This window comes from Calonectris borealis, chromosome 4 (genome assembly GCF_964195595.1).
Source record: "Calonectris borealis chromosome 4, bCalBor7.hap1.2, whole genome shotgun sequence".
NCBI classification, from domain to species: domain Eukaryota; kingdom Metazoa; phylum Chordata; class Aves; order Procellariiformes; family Procellariidae; genus Calonectris; species Calonectris borealis.
The window spans coordinates 3,211,112-3,226,928 of record NC_134315.1 but is presented as its reverse complement, the minus strand read 5'-3'; the positions used below and the strand labels follow the sequence as shown (position 1 = coordinate 3,226,928).

The 15,817-nt window shown below is 46.7% G+C and overlaps 1 protein-coding gene across 1 annotated transcript in view; it reads right to left on the bottom strand.

The window, feature by feature from the left end:
• DDRGK1 (DDRGK domain containing 1) overlaps positions 1-11,494 on the bottom strand; it is a 40,097-nt gene extending 28,603 nt beyond the window's left edge. Inside the window, exons 1-2 of the mRNA XM_075148386.1 lie at positions 11,328-11,494; positions 4,870-5,028 (exon numbers count right to left, since the gene is read on the bottom strand). Coding sequence (XP_075004487.1) covers positions 4,870-5,028; positions 11,328-11,415 — 247 coding nt within the window. The 5' untranslated portion in view covers positions 11,416-11,494. The remainder of the gene's footprint in view (positions 1-4,869; positions 5,029-11,327) is intronic.
• Between the last annotated feature and the right edge of the window lie 4,323 nt (positions 11,495-15,817).

Sequence of the window (15,817 nt, the reverse complement as noted above, 5' to 3'; positions counted from 1 at the left end):
AGTAGAGAGTCTGTAGCTTGTTCCATTTAGGAATAAAGGCCGTTAACAAAACCAGATTATTTCTTTGATACAGTCCTTACTTTCAGTTTGTTAAGAAAAAGAATCAAAACGTAATAATCCACACAAAATCCCATTTTTGGCAACACTTTTTGCAACAAATCAGAGATGTCATTTGTTTGTAGGATGTGGAAGCGAGCACCTTTCCAAATTAAACTCTTGAAAATATTCCCTGGAAATGTACTGGGCTGCTTAGGGTCTCCTGGCACGTCCTTCTCTTTTGCCTCGTTTCTTTCTCGATCTAGCTCAGCCTCACCCACAACATCCACCAAAGCCTTTGACCCAGAGGGTTGCCCAGTGGTCTTCGTTTTGCTTGGTGGTTTGGAGATCGCTATCATTTCTTAGAGAAGTCTGTTTCTTTGTAACTACCCTAAATCACGGCGTGGTGACACCCACCAGTTTTCGCCAACAAAAATGCTGGCCCCCCCCCAATCAACAGTAGCAAGTTCTGGTCCAAGACACCACTCCAAGTGACAGAAAACCTGGACTGCAAAACCTGTGTCCTACTCGCCGACGGACTGAACCACCCTGGAAAAGGCGGTTTGCCTGTGCATGCCTCTGCCTCTCTGCAAACTCTTTGTATCGTGTGCTGAGGCAGGCAGGTTTTCTCACTACATGTTTGTACAAAGTCACTGTTGGAAATAATGTATAACAGTCCTTCAAGCAAACAGACGTTTGCCTCAGATCATCCTCCTCATTATTTTTACCACAGCGGGATCAAGATGATCCAACCATACTTGCCGTTGTAAATTCATCCCCACAAGTTTCTTGTCACTTGATAGGAAATTACAGCACTAAAACTTCTATGCAAACATCAGATTGGCTGGGTCACTTTCTGCTCCAAGAAGCAAAAAATATAGTGTCAAGAGAAGTACCTACTTCACTGCAGAGCTCTTTGCAGTGTTCAAGGCACAATGAGCAGCTTTGGAAGCGCAAGCTCAACTCGAGAATTGGACGACTGCTTTTTCCGCACATGACCAGCAACCAAATAAAAACTTTCAACAAAAGGTACCCAAAGGTGATCAAAGTCCAAGTGGATGCACTCAGAGCATCAGTCAGGCAAAAACAAAAGCCAAAGACACCCTCCTCAGTTAATAAATAGATGGGATCTGAAATTGAAAAATGGCTGATGCTATTTGTTCACACTACCCCATGCCCCAAACAACCCTCAACCAGACTCCAATTTATCCCCTTCCCCCCGCTTCCTTTCACTGCTTAGCTTGGCCTCTCCTGCGCTAAATGATTAATGCCTGAAATCCACACACATTTATGCCTTGCAGTGAGTTTATTTTCGTCTCGGCTGTAGCTAGCCCCACAAAGCCACTTCTGTCTGGGTTCAATTTAAATTAAGATGCAACAGAGCTAATTAAGTCTGCTAGCTGGGATATCAGAAGCAACCTAACCACATGAATACAGAACTCTCCTTCCAGACTTATTTTCCACAGGGAAAGGCGTAGGCACCCTGCTACAATGTGCAGAGCAGATGTCCTCTGAGGCATAGACTTTAACAACGGTCGCCTAGATTGCGCTGCATGAAAGACAGTAGTGTTATGACTAGAATTAAGCTGGGCAATATAAGCCAACCAAACCCATTTTTCTAAAGCCAGCCTTGAAGTCACACTGGTGGAACACAGCTCAGGGGTCTCAGTCATTTTGAGAATTACTTTGTCACCAATGAAAAATATCTCCCCAGCAATCTTTGGTCATCTGAGGATATTAATAGATGTTGATATTCTCATAACAGATGACCTCCTTTGAGTACTCAACTAACCACTGAAAAACATTACTCAGGCAAACCGAGCCAGCGTAGGCACCTGGCTAGCGGGCCTGCCCCCACAGTACAGCGCAGCCCACATGGAACCCGTGAATAAGGAACCGATGTACGCGGCGTGGGTTGCAATTCTGGTAGGAAAGTCAAGGCATTTAGTGCTTCGCCCTTTATTTTGTGTCTGTGCCAATCTGCAAGTAATTTAGGTGTCTTACCCTACCTCACCGAGCTAAAGGAAGAGTTATAACTTGGTTTAGCTCCACTGGTAATGGGTGGAGATCTGAGTATTCAAAACAATCATTTACTATCCTTGTCTGTATTAAATGACTCCTCCTTACCCAGACTTGCAAGTAAGGAAGATTAAGATTTCAACTACAGAAGGGACAAGTAAAAGCTAGGTTCCGATCCTAGTGCCACAATTTGTTGGTCCCCTCCCACCTTGTCCTCTGTGAGAGATTTGAGTACTGGCACAATACAACAACTTAGCACAGGCAGCAGAAACTGTGGGCTGCTATTTTACCCTTGAAGCTTTCTTTCTCATTCTGGAATTGAAATCTGATTGTTAGATGGAAAACAGAAAACCCTCATGCTAACCGCAGCTCCAAAGACTGCAAGCATTGCTTTGAGACCATTTCCTAGAGTCAGCAGAACTGGTTCCCGACAGGCAGAACACTTCGGTGATAACAGCAGTTCCTACCTGACTCCACTTTTATGTCTGTAACGGTAACATAGATATGGTCAGGGCACCCGCATGCCCTTCCCAAGTTCAGTGCCAGAAATCTTGCAGCGTTGTTATGCCTGCACTGACCTGTGGCAGAAGTCAGTGACACAGAGCAGAAACAGGTAGCTTTGTCCAAAGCTAAACATAGGCCGAGAGTGGAAATTCCACACACAGAACAGAAACTTACTGGTAAAACTTTTCAACAAATTTAACAATATTTTAACAACGAAAAAAAAATCCACTTCAGTTGCAGATGTTCAGAAGCCTGCTAAAGCAACAAGAACATTTACAAGTCAAGACTGAAGAAACCAGACTGGCTTGTTTTCAGCATTTCTGTCTACATTGCCAAATAACTTTGCTCTTCAGCCCCGGGTGCCCCAACTGGTCCTGCATTGCCTGGGACTGTACATCACTGCATGCATTCTGGGCTCTCTTTCCAAGTGAGTCAACTAATTTTTATAACACAAAACTCCGCTGTGGGGATAACTTGCTATTTCAACAGGTTCAAATGGAGACAGTAATTAGACAAAACTACTCTATATTGCGATGACACAGAGAAAACGCACATGGAGACAAATCCAAGAGGTGATTCCAGGCCTATGCCACATGCCCACAGAATGGGCTTCAAAACACGTAACACATCCTTCTCTAAGGGGAAAAAAAAAAACCCAAACCCCACAGGTAGCTCAGGATCAGGCTAAGGGCTTTGCAGCACAGACACAGCCAGTCCATGACAGAGCGGGGCTAATCCCAAGTAATATGGCCATTCCACAAGCTCATTCCACACCTCAGCGCTGGGGAACCAGGGACAGATGCTTCTCTCCACAGCTATACTGCTGAAGTCTGTGCTCAGTCTCGAAAGGCTTTGGTGTTACTGTTGTGCAGCAGTGCTTAGGCACTTGGAAAGACCATCCCAGAATATCAATAAAAACACACACAGAAGCACAAAACAGAAGCAAAGAGCAAGAAATTGTTTTAATTTGAAAAAGAAATTAAACAAATAAAACAGGGATGTCATTTCAAAGAAAACTTCACGCAAAAGCCGCAGCACTTGCATCTGATGTACAGCAAGCTGCAAAAGAATTATTTATAAAGCCCAACGACACAGATTCTTCTATTGCTAAAGTAACAAAGTAAGATAAGCCGTTTGCTTTGAAAGCTTCACTGTCGGCCTTCGGCATTCAAACTTTTAATGTCTGGAGTTTAAGGCGAAGAAGGATTTTTAGATTCCATTTTCTTTCCACGATGTTATCACATGAAAAGAAATAACCGAAGTTGAAAAGTTCAGACCCGTCAATTTTCCATTTGTGAAACTGTTGAAGGTAATTAGCCTGAATAGCACATTTACCTGCCAACGTGAGCGCAAGACGCTTTCTACAAACTGCAAGACAAGAAAAGCTGAAGAAAGCGCAACTAGCCCCTAATCAAGGCATCACACAGATGTTTGCCCACTGTTTCTCACCTACTGCAGACCAAAAAGACACCCTGATCTCCACTGCAAACTCAAGTGAAGCAAAGCCCACTTTTATCAATACTTCAGCAGAAAACCCTGAACACTTAACCCACAATCTGAAAGTAGAAGGAATCCAACTAGGTGAATCATGGTGATATAATCTCATTAGTAATAATGTGCGAAGTTTCACCAGCAAAGGGAGTGAGGCTTGCAGGGTGTAGAAAGATGTTATTTATCACGATATTCTTGTCTACAACCTCACCACAGAAGTACAGCCATTAACTGCAGATCCAGCACAGGAACAGAGGACTTGTTGTCAACAACCTGCTGGCAGTAAGACAAAATGCTGCAGTCTGTGGTGATCTCCAGCTAATTGGCTTGATTCTGATCTCCACCTGGATGGCTTCTCGGAAAGAAAACTCCAGATTTTGCAGAGATTACATTGGGGAATTAATGCTTCCCACCGATTTGCAAGAAAGCAATACTTGACTACAGCTCGTTATTCTAGTGCAAGGTGCAGATTCTGTTTACCCAAATTTAACCTGCACGGCTAAGCAGGAAATACAAAAGGCAGTTTCTAGGAAGTAAGTGAAGAATATGTTGTGATGCACTGTTGGCACAACAAACTGCCAGAATTCACCACAGAAGGAGATAGACACTTCAGTTAAAGGTAAGTGGTATCCAGAGATAAGTGATAAAGCACGGAGACAAGCTGGACAGTCAAATAGATTATAGTCAAGCTGTAAATAATTCATAGTCAGCAAAACTGAAAAACTTTCTTCAGGAGCCAACCGCACCCCTTTACCAACTTTAACATCTGCTGTTAAGGTCTGTTTCGATGTTTGCAAAATGAATTGAACCAAACGTTACCTTCCACCCAGTCTTCTGCCTGTTGCGCTCTCCTCTGGGCCATCATCCGGTTTCCCATGTTCCTCCGGCGCCGTGGCATCCCATCTCCCCGCTCTTCAGCATGGGGCCGAGGCCTGGCCACTGCTGCTGCCGCCACATTTTGCTGGTGTTCCTCATCAGCTGTGAAAGGGAAATGTAATTAATGAGAGATTTGCCATCTCTGCTTGCTGCAGTTGTCCTTTTGCCAGTCAACTTTTGCAATCAGAAGTGCAATACCAGTGTTGTTTTCCAAATGAAAGAATGCCTCCCCACTCTCATGTGGTTTTTTTCCTGCATGGCAGGACATATGTGCAAGTTGCTTTCCCATGATTAAGCTGGATCATGCACTGGAACTTTCTTATTTGTGCACAGTGCTCTGTGCAAAGGAAATTTTACTCTGACACCAGTCTCTTTTGCAATAGCGTATAGATCATCATAAAGAAAAAGCTACAGCTATGTGCTGCTAATGTGATTTGATCTGACAGAGCCCACACAAAAAAAACCACCCGAAAATCACCACACCACAAAACAAAGACCCCTCCAAAAGTGCTCAAAAAATATTCTTACTTAATCTAATAATTTAATCTAATGATAATCTGTTTTTCCCTTCCAGCAGAAAACAACTCCCTTCATCTGGCAGGGCTAGCAGTCTAATCGTTTCTGAGTTACCAAAAGGCAAGGACCCAGAAGTACTCTTTTTCCCTTCTAAAGTATTCTGATATTTTTATTATTATTTTTATTTTGTACTTGTGTAACTTAGAAGTAGATTCATCTGAATTCAAACCTCAGAGCATGCATGTTTCAGAGTGGAACATGTAAATCGTTATACCTGAAACAAAACTTGCATAGCAAATAAGGATTACAAATTACAGCTGTAGTACATACAGGGTAACTTCATTCTACCACGCTGGTTTAAACTGCAGGTCCCCCAACAAACACATGTAGGGGAATCCAGAACACCAAAGGTCACTGCAGCTCTCGCTGCCATCCTCTCTGCATGTGCTGCAGTTACTAATTAAGATCTGACAAATGAGGAATATCGTAACAGAGGAGTAGCTGGGAGACAGCACAGGAGCAAGCGACTGACCAGTGGGCTCATTTCAGAAGTTCTCCACAGAAAACTTTCTGCCAGGTTTTTCTTTGAGACCTCCATGATTCTGTTGCTATCAGCTATGGTAGTCATGCTGAAACAATCAGATAATGGTAAAATATCATCATCCTTCATACCTGCTTTGCATATTCTGTTGATAAGCGCAACTGATACTTGTATATGTTGTTACTTGTTCAATCCTGCAAAGTATTGACTACTATGCCTTAATTCAGGTAAACATTCAAATGGTCTCATAGAAAGCTGTAGAACTACTCATTTACTTGGGACATATTTTTTGTGCGCTGCTGGGTTACATGCTGTCCCAGCAGGAGCACAAAATGCTCTCCATACTCTGCCAAGTCTCCAGCATTCTCTGATCCAAACAATGCCTTCCTAAAAAAATTACTATTAGCATATCTATGATCAGAAGATAAGATTCGTTATGACTACATCTACACGACGATCAAAGGTGTGCTTGCAGCTCATCTCAGTATATCTCGACTAGCTTCAAAGCAGCTAAGTTTGGTACTGATAACAAAATAGCTGCAGCAGCACCAAGCTCAGCACAGGCTGCAAAGCAGAGTAATCTGGGGAAGCGTTTGGCCAGCAAAGCCATGAGAAATTCAGGATTGCTGCAACAATGACGTTAGCAGTCCCCCAGCAAACTCCAGCATTAACACGCACCATGGCATTTTGAATTGAGTCACTGCGCTATCACACTGCTGTCACCCTCTTGTTCTCATCCCCTCCTTTTATCTGTGGACCAAAACAGGTCTGTAATAAATTACAGAGTGTAGGCTCCAGGGATCCCATCATTTTGCTTCAAGACTTGCCCAGTCTTATTTATAGCATGATAATGCTTATTCTGAATGCTATAGAACATGCTATAGGAAAGCATTATACTGCAAAGGCAGAGCAGCAGATCACTTACTGGGACACTACTAAATGCCAGAAATACTTAGTCTGCAAAACGACTTTCTATGCAAAGCAGTATTTCTCTTAGTAAGTTCTTGAGATAGGCTGCAATTCAAACCTTAGCACCCTTTCACCTGAAAGCTTCAGTGTGTCTATCTCAGCACCTTCCAAAGGTGGTTCTGCACAGCATATCAGCCGTGCAGTTCTAGCGCTCATTCATTCTCGGGCTTGTTTTTGGTTCCCGTTGTCCTGCGAAACAGAGACTGTTTTGCATTTTGTGAAAGAGGAATCTATTATAAGCCACGTATTCATTTCAAACCAAGGTGCTTAACCCTCACAGAGACAAACGTGTGAACCAAACTATCCTGTTTTCCCAATTTAATTCTCTACAGGAGACACAGTAATTCCTCAAAGTTGAGCAGTGTTAACAGGGCTCAGAAAGTAGTGAAAACCCCACCAAACCCGACCCATATCGTGCTCAAGCACACAAGGCAGTTGTTGGACGATACTTTGGTCAGATCTCCAAAGCATTCAGACAAACAACAGAAGACACCTAGACACTGTGGACTGTCATTTAGTAGGAAAAGATATGCCTTAATACAGCTTTTTTCTTCCCCCCTCTCCGATAGCTTCTGTTTGCAAGGCATTCAGCTGGACAATCGTTTGAAAAACGTGAATGTTAGTCCTTGCATTTCTTCCCATCCTTCATGAGGGGGAGGAGAAAAGACTCATTTACTGTGCCTGTAACACAATTACACCTGGCTGCTTCTGCAGGGGTCAACGAATTGTCTACGTGGCTCCAGACACGTCACTTACTCCAGTATCTAGAAAGTCAGACGTGCTCTCTCTCCCTCTGAACTGGAAGTATCATAGATTGACTAGAGCTGCACACGGAGGGGTGTGACTGGTGGTTTCAAAGAATACAGAGGATACACTTAAAAACCCTCTTGCTCTTATTCTTGGAACTGGATTGACTGTCAGATTTGAGGTCAAGAATAATTTTCTCTGGCCCTGTGGTTTTTTTCACCTCCTCCTGCAGCACAGGGCGTGGTTTGGCTACTGCACTTATCTGAATACATCTCTTCATTTTCCTGTAGCTGCAGAGGTCTCAGACATAAGTGGCACCCCAGGCTAGCCAGTTCATGCAGAGATGAGTCACACAAGGACTAATTAGACTCGATATAGAGCCATCTGAGTGAAACTTAATGACCAACGTTATATGGGTGAGACAAGTTGATCCACAAGTTGCTCGATGGTTTGCAGAATGGCAGGCCAGAAGAAATTAATTAGATAAATCCCTCAAATTAACAGGCAATACAAACAAAAAATTACACAGATGTCTGGAAAATGGACACGGGTTTAGTTTGTATTTTAAGCTGTATGTTCTCCGGTTTCCAACTCAGCCTTTCAAAAACCAGACAATACGTCTTTTCTGGGGACAGCAGGTTTACTGCCAAGCTGAGAAAGCAGGTCTGCCTCTGCGTTTTCAGAAACGTCAGCGAAGAGGCAGTGACGGAGATTATTTCGTCTGACTTGTCAGTCGGCACACAGCAGCGACTGTGAGACCCTGGTTGTGCTGTCAGAGCTCCCTCCCAAAGGGAAACAGAGCAGAGCTCTGCTTTCAGAGCTCTTTTCAGAGTTTCTTTCCTAAACTGGATGTGAAGCACCACTGTTATATCATTACAAAGAATACTATGAAATCTTTCAAAGTTCGGACTTTTTAGGACCTAATTTTACATCCCCCAGGTAGAAATCTGCTCCTTTACAAAGCTTTGCAAATTTCCACTCGCTCAGAGCAAAGACATTTTTTCTGGAGAAGCAATCCTTTGCCTCTCACAGCACATTATCTTCAGTGATATCAGATAAGCAAGTCCATCAGGGTAACACCTGGGCTGGCAAGTTTCGAGGCAATCCAGCAAGACACAGCTACTAGTTCGTGAGCTCCCTCCGTTCTGCGCCAACGCGGCGAGAGCTCCACCTACTGCACCCTCACACATTAGTGGCACTTCCCACCACACTGGCAGCATCCAGCATCTTCTACCTTCACGCCAACCTCACCTGGGAAACTCAATGAGAAAGCGATTCAAAATGCAACAGGTGGAAGCATGGTTGGCTCCCCTGAGGAGGTGCGTTTGCCCAGTACGGCTTATCACATCAGGGCTTGTTCACAAATAGATACGGCAACCGTGTATAAAAGCCAGCAATGCTACGGGTTTTTTTTTCCTATTCTCAGCAGAACAAGTCCAGGCGTGATCTTGCTGGAAACACTGTGCTGCTCCAAATGACCTTTCAAAGGAAATACAAAGTTACAGGATTTACCCTTAGCTCCCTTCATCATCTCAAGCAGTCAAACCTTGAACGTTTTCAAAAGGGCAATTCCCCAAGAAAGAGCAGAAAGAGAAGCTGCTGCACCTACCCCCAGGCATTAAATGGAAAAGGTGAGAGCTACCATCCAGTTCTCCAGGTCAAGACTCCCAGGTTCCAGATCCTTTCCATGAGACAACACAGATTTACTACCAGAATTGTAGCAGCTTCCATTTTCCACATAAGGAACAGGGAAGCAAATTCCTGTTTAAGACCAAATTTTGCAGATATTAAATACACCACAGCCCCAAGGGTTTTGAAAAATAATTTCTGTTGTGTAAGGAAAACAGCATCATCCCCACAATCCGAGATTCTGTAAAGGACTTTATAATGACAGAAATCAGTGTATTAAGGTAGAAATTATCTTAAAACCACAATAAAAAAAGCAAGACCAATGTGGAAGTGTCAAAAAGATGCCAGCAAAAAAGAGGCTTCAAAATGATTAAGTTATCCTGAATGTTAGCTAACTTTAACCAAACTGCTCAAAAACAGTATTAAAACTTTTTGAGAATTCAGACCATTTAAAACAAATGTTTGGGCTTCAAGTTAGTTAGAACTTTGTACGCTTAAAAAGAAAAGAAATCCTCCCGAGCCCCACAGTCCCTGATTCACCTAAGTCATGATACAAGTCAAGTTCAGGAAATTATGTATTTCCAGCGGTCTCATTTCTCTAGGACATGCATCAGTCACTTTTACCAAAACCTCAGCTCTAACTAACTAGAAATCTGATGAAATTTCATCAGTTTCCAAGCTGTTGAGAAAGAAAGATTTAGACTAGGTCTATACAAGAAAAGGTGTGAAAGAAATGTGTTGGAAAATTTAATTATTATCAGCAAAACCTGCTTTTAACACAAAGTCCTTATCAGCATATACTCTTGCACTGGCAGGACTGTGTTTAAACCAGAGGTGTTTGGGGTTTTTCTCTTAAAAAAATTATTAGGGCTAACCCCACCCCAAAGAAAAACAAAACAAAAACAACCCAACCCCAAAACATCCCAAAACCTAGAAACTGGTCTTGTTATTTTGACAAGGACTTCAGTGTTTGTCCTCGCTAAACATCTGAATTTGAGACCTTGCAGTCTCCTTCTTCCACTTCGAAAATACAACAAGGCTGATAAGTTCACAGCCGCATCTGACTTCTTCCCAGAACATTCAACTCGCACCCGCACAAGGTCGCTTCCACCATGGTTTCACGCTGCCGCAACTGCTGGTCAGCAATAAAACACTCGCCGTTTGAGGGACGACTGGAAGTGCTGTATCATCTACCCGCTCCCAGAACGGGACTGCGCAGCACCGCACCTAAACCTGGCCCTAAAGCCCTCGCAGCATCAGGCGAGGTGGAAAAGAAGCAGAAATGGGCAATTTCTGTGAAATGCAGGTAAAGCAGGCTGTCAGAGGCCAGAAAGGGGCCGGCCTGCCTTTCAGGTCTCACGTCTGACAGGAATTAATGGTTGGACTTGATGATCTTAAAGGTCTTTCCCAACCTAAACGGTTCTACGATTCCACGAGTATTACCCGGCCGTTGCCCGGGACCTGCCAGGGAGGACCGGGGGTGAAGACCCGCCTGTCAGCCCGGCTGGGCTGTCACCTCAGGCAGTGGATTTCTCTCCCCGTTTGCAGGAGGAGCCTTAGGGACACCTTCCCTCCGCCCGCCCAAGCCCGAGAGCGGGAATCCAGCCAGATTTCAAACCCCACGGCAAACCCGGTGTCCCTCACCCGGGCCCGCGCCCAGGCCACCGGCCAGCAGCAGCAGGCCTCGCCGCCGCCCAGGGTTGCCACCCCGGGGCCTGAGACGGGCGGAGGGAAGGGCAGGACGCCAGGGAACCCGGAGGAACCACCGAGACACCCCCCCATGGCGGCTCCCCCTCAGGGGAAGGCCTGAGGCGAGGCGCCCCCTCCGCGGTTTCCATGGAGACGCCCCCCCCGCCCCGGGAGGCCCCTTCCCCCGCGCGCCGGACCCCGTTGAGAGCAGGGGCGGGCCCGCCTGAGCGCGCCCCGCCGGGACGGGGCGGGAAGCGACCACGGGGCGGGGGGGGGGGGGGGAGGGAGGCCCGGCCGGGCCGCGACCCACCTGCCCTCGCCTGGCCGCGGAGGCGGGTGGCGAAGAAGAGGAGGACGGCGAGGAGCACGGCGGCGGCGGCGAGCAGCGCCGCGTCCATCCTCCGGCCCGGCCCCGCCCACACCGGCCTCGGGATGAGGGGGGGAGGAGGGCGGCACTTGGTACGTCCCACCCATCCCCGCTGCAAGGCCCCCGAGCTCGGGGTTGCCCGCCACCTGCCTGCAGCAGGGTGGCACTGAGGCGGGCGCGGTGCGGCCGGGCCGGCGTGGAGGAGGGCAGCCCGCGCGAGGAGGGGGGCCTGGCGGCGAGGCGCGGCCGTGAGGGAGCGCCGGTGCCGGGCGGTCGGTGAGGGAGGCCGCGGGGCCCGGGCCGGCCGCTGGTGCTCCTGGAAGGGAAGTTAAACGGAAGAATTAAAAATTGTGAGGCGAAACCGCCCGTGAGCGCGGCGCCGGTGGGCCTGGCCGTCGGGCACGGCTGCTGGGGGCGGTGGGGCGGCCGCTGAGGCGTTTCCCTCAGCAGCACCGCGGGGTGAGGCGTCTGTACGTGCAGCAGGTCGGCCCACGCGTGGAGATACCGTCACCCGTGACCCTGCACCTAAGTACGTGGGTCCACCCCAGGCAGGCCACGCTGGGCATGCCGGCTGTCAGGGCGTCCCTGGCAATGAAGCTTAAGTTACACCTATGAGTAATCTATATCTTCTGTCTTTAAGTCAGCGGTACGTAGCCATGGCATGAAGCTGAAGCTGCCCGGCTCAGCAGCACGTCAGGCAGCTGAAGAAATGATGTCCTGACACGGCCTGAACCGAGTCAGGTTTGCCCCTGAGAGAATCGGAGAGGCTGACCCTGCACTGGCCCAAAACTAGCTGCCTCGCGTAGTAAGCTGGCTTAATTTGGTAAAAATGTAGGAAACCAAGCTGCCCAGATGAAGCTGATTTTTAAAAAATCAGGTTTGCGTTGGTCTATGTGAGGTGGGTGGGCTTTGGCTGGAGATGGATAATTGCTTTAGGCTGATCTGATGCAGTGTGCAGCCAAATGGAGGATCTGCCTCCTGTCACCTCCCTTTTGCTGGTAGCAATGCTCGGTGACTGTGCAATCGGCCAGAGCAGGGAACTAATTTTTTTCTTTTTCTTTTTTTTTTTTTCCCTGGATTTGGTTTTTAGCCAGATCAGAAAACGTATCAGCACAAAAAGGTGCTGCAGGAACTTGCAGCTGGGGGTGGAGAACAAAGTTCCCTCCTGCTTTGGATGGTCGCCCACCGTTAGATCTGAAACCGTTTGTCGGGCTCTGCCCCAGTCCTTCTGTGAGCGAGGAGGAAAGTATTTTAGTTTTTACTCGTTTTGACTTGCTTTGTGGTTGTAAAGTTCTGACTGATCTAGCCCTTTCTTGCTTCGGAGATCTCTTTAGTGTGACCTTTTAAAGCACTGTTTGTTGGTGGGGGAAATGTTTCAATAAATTGAAAATGGAAATTAGAAACTATTGGACATATAGACATAATCAAAAGAACTGTGTTAGCTAATTAGTCATTTCTGGGGACTGCACAGCTGCCTGTGCACGTACCGTCATGAGCTGGAGACAAATTCAGATCTGTCTACCACAGAAAAAACAGCTTCTACTAAGAAATTCTACATTCTTCTAGCAATGTAGAACCAGTGACACAGTGGGAAGTTCTCAAAAAGGAACTGAACTACAGACTGGATGTTTTATTACAAAGTTTTAATAATAATCGTTCAAATCTCATTTTGAAAATCAATGGCAATGCCTCTTGGTTCATGCTCTGCTCAAACTGTGTTGTCTGTGGTCTGTTTCTGTCTTACCAGGTTAGTCTAATACTCACTGCGTGGTCAGAAAGGACGTGTCCCCTGGTAACTTTTGAGGCACAAGGGAAATTGCACCTATACCCAAATAGATAAATATGAACTGAAGCTTTCCTGGTGGTTATCTTCAGGATACGCTTCAGACAATGGTTATTTTATATCATGTGTAATGGTTGGATCGCTTGTAAAAATAAAAATTGAATGACAAATGTCTGGGTTTTTCTTCCATGTCTTTGCCTGCAAATTTGAAAAATGGTGACTCTTGTCGCGAATGAGGGGTTTAGAGGCCGCTTAAAGAATCACTGTCAAAGGCGTTAGCAGAAAGTGATTGTAATAGAAATTTATAAAAGCGCGACTTAACAGAGTTCGATGGCAAGGTTCACTCTATCACTTACTACATGGATGAAGCACATAAGGGAAAATCGAATTAGAATTAAGCTAGAATGATTTATACAGAGACTGAGGATGAAAAAGGGTAAGGGAGACCCTCCGTTGAGTCATGAGATGCAGAGCAGACCCCCTGGCTTTCTAAACTCCTCATGGAGCTTAGGTGTGGCTGGATGGACTCCTAGTCCCAGACTAGGTCAACGGTTTATGTCTAATGGGAGAAATATAAGGAATAAGAAAATCTTCCCCTTAAGTCATGATTTTCAGAGCAGGCCCCCTTGCTTTCTAAACTGCTGGTGGAGTCTAGGTGGGTCTGGATCCACTCCTAGTCCCAGACTTTGTCTACGGTTTATGTCTAAGGGATTAGATATGTTTAGCAGCAATCTAAGCTTCATTCACAGTTTTAAGATACAGTGACTTAATTACAGATTATGTGTACTATCGGTTATTTAAATCAGTTCACACACACAGAGACACAAAGGTAGATAAATATACAAAGGCATACCTGTTAAAAATTCCCTTCAAGTCCAGTGAAATATTCACATCAAATGTCTTGGCATTTCTCAACGGGTGAGGGGTTGAGCCTTCAAGAGTGTTTCAGCCCAGGTCCTGTGTCAGTCGGCGACGGTCCTCCAAATGCCGCAAACTCGAGAGTTCGCGAGCCCTGAGGGGCGTCCCACTTAGATGGGGAGCTGCTGTCCAGGAGAGCTCAAAGGGCCTCACTTGGGACCGCTGTTTATAGGGTCGCAAGGTGATTGGCTTTAGTCATCCGTAAAAATTTTCAAGGTTTCATGGTATCGTTCCACTTGAGCTATGACTCAGATAAGGGTATCAGTGGATGACGAATTATCCCGGCTCTTGTCCTCCGCTTGGGCCAGGCAGCGGAAGTTTCTGGTACGGTCAGTACGTTCCCCAACCTCAGCTACGCAAGAGTTCCTGATACGGCCAAGGGAGGCTTCACCGCTGACTCGTTACACCAAGGCCAAGGTTTAGCGGGAGTTTCTGAGATCGTGGAGCGGCCCGGGGGTGGCAATGCACCACCACAATCCACCCCGAGACTAGAGTCAATCCATCTTGATCACAGCGTGGCAGTGTGGTCGGCTCTTGCCTCTGTGCCTATAAACAGATCAATTGTAGAACCAGAATAGAATAGTTTGGGTTGGAAGGGACCTTTAAAGGTCATCTAGTCCAACCTCCCTGCCATGGGCAGGGACATCTTCAACCAGATCAGGTTGCTCAGAGCCCCGTCCAACCTGACCTGGAATGTTCCCAGGGATGGGGCATCTACCACCTCTCTGGGCAACCTGTGCCAGTGTTTCACCACGCTCATTGTAAAAAATTTCTTCCTTATATCTAGTCTGAATCTACCCTCTTTTAGTTTAAAACCATTCCCCCTTGTCCTGTCACTACAGGCCCTGCTAAAAAGTTTGCTGCCATCTTTCTCATAGGCCCCCTTTAAGCACTGAAAGGCCGCAATGAGGTCTCCCCGGAGCCTTCTCTTCTCCAGGCTGAACAACCCCAACTCTCTCAGCCTTTCCTCACAGCAGAGCTGTTCCACCCTCCTGATCATTTTGGTGGCCTCCTCTGGACCCGCTCCAACAGGTCCATGTCTGTCCTGTGCTGAGGACCCCCGAGCTGGACGCAGCACTGCAGGGGGGGTCTCACCAGAGCGGAGCAGAGGGGCAGAATCCCCTCCCTCGCCCTGCTGGCCACACTGCTTTGGATGCAGCCCAGGACACGGTTGGCCTTCTGGGCTGCGAGCGCACATTGCTGGGTCATGTCCAGCTTTTCGTCCACCAGCACCCCCACTTCTCGGCAGGGCTGCTCTCCATCCCTTCATCCCCCAGGCTGTGTTGATACCAGGGGTTGCCCCGACCCAGGTGCAGGACCTTGCACTTGGCCTTGTTGAACCTCATGAGGTTCACATGGGCCCGCTTCTGGAGCTTGTCCAGGTCCCTCTGGATGGCATCCCGCCCCTCAGGCGTGTCGACTGCACCGCTCAGCTTGGTGTCATCTGCAAACTTGCTGAGGGTAATGCCGTATTCCAGTTGTAGTTTGAGGGAAATTTTTGGTTGGTCTACTTAATTATTAAGGTTTTGTTAAATGTGGTTAAGCAATGTTATATATGCGAGGAGGTTTTGGTAATAGTGCCACCCGTCTAGCTGTTTTCCACACTCCAGCATACAGAACAATGTTCAACAGCAAGCACAATACAACAGAAACTAGTAAAATTACAATGGGATGTAATATCCGATTCAAAGTTCCTGTAGCTGTTGGTGACCATCCAAATAAGGTGTCCCAC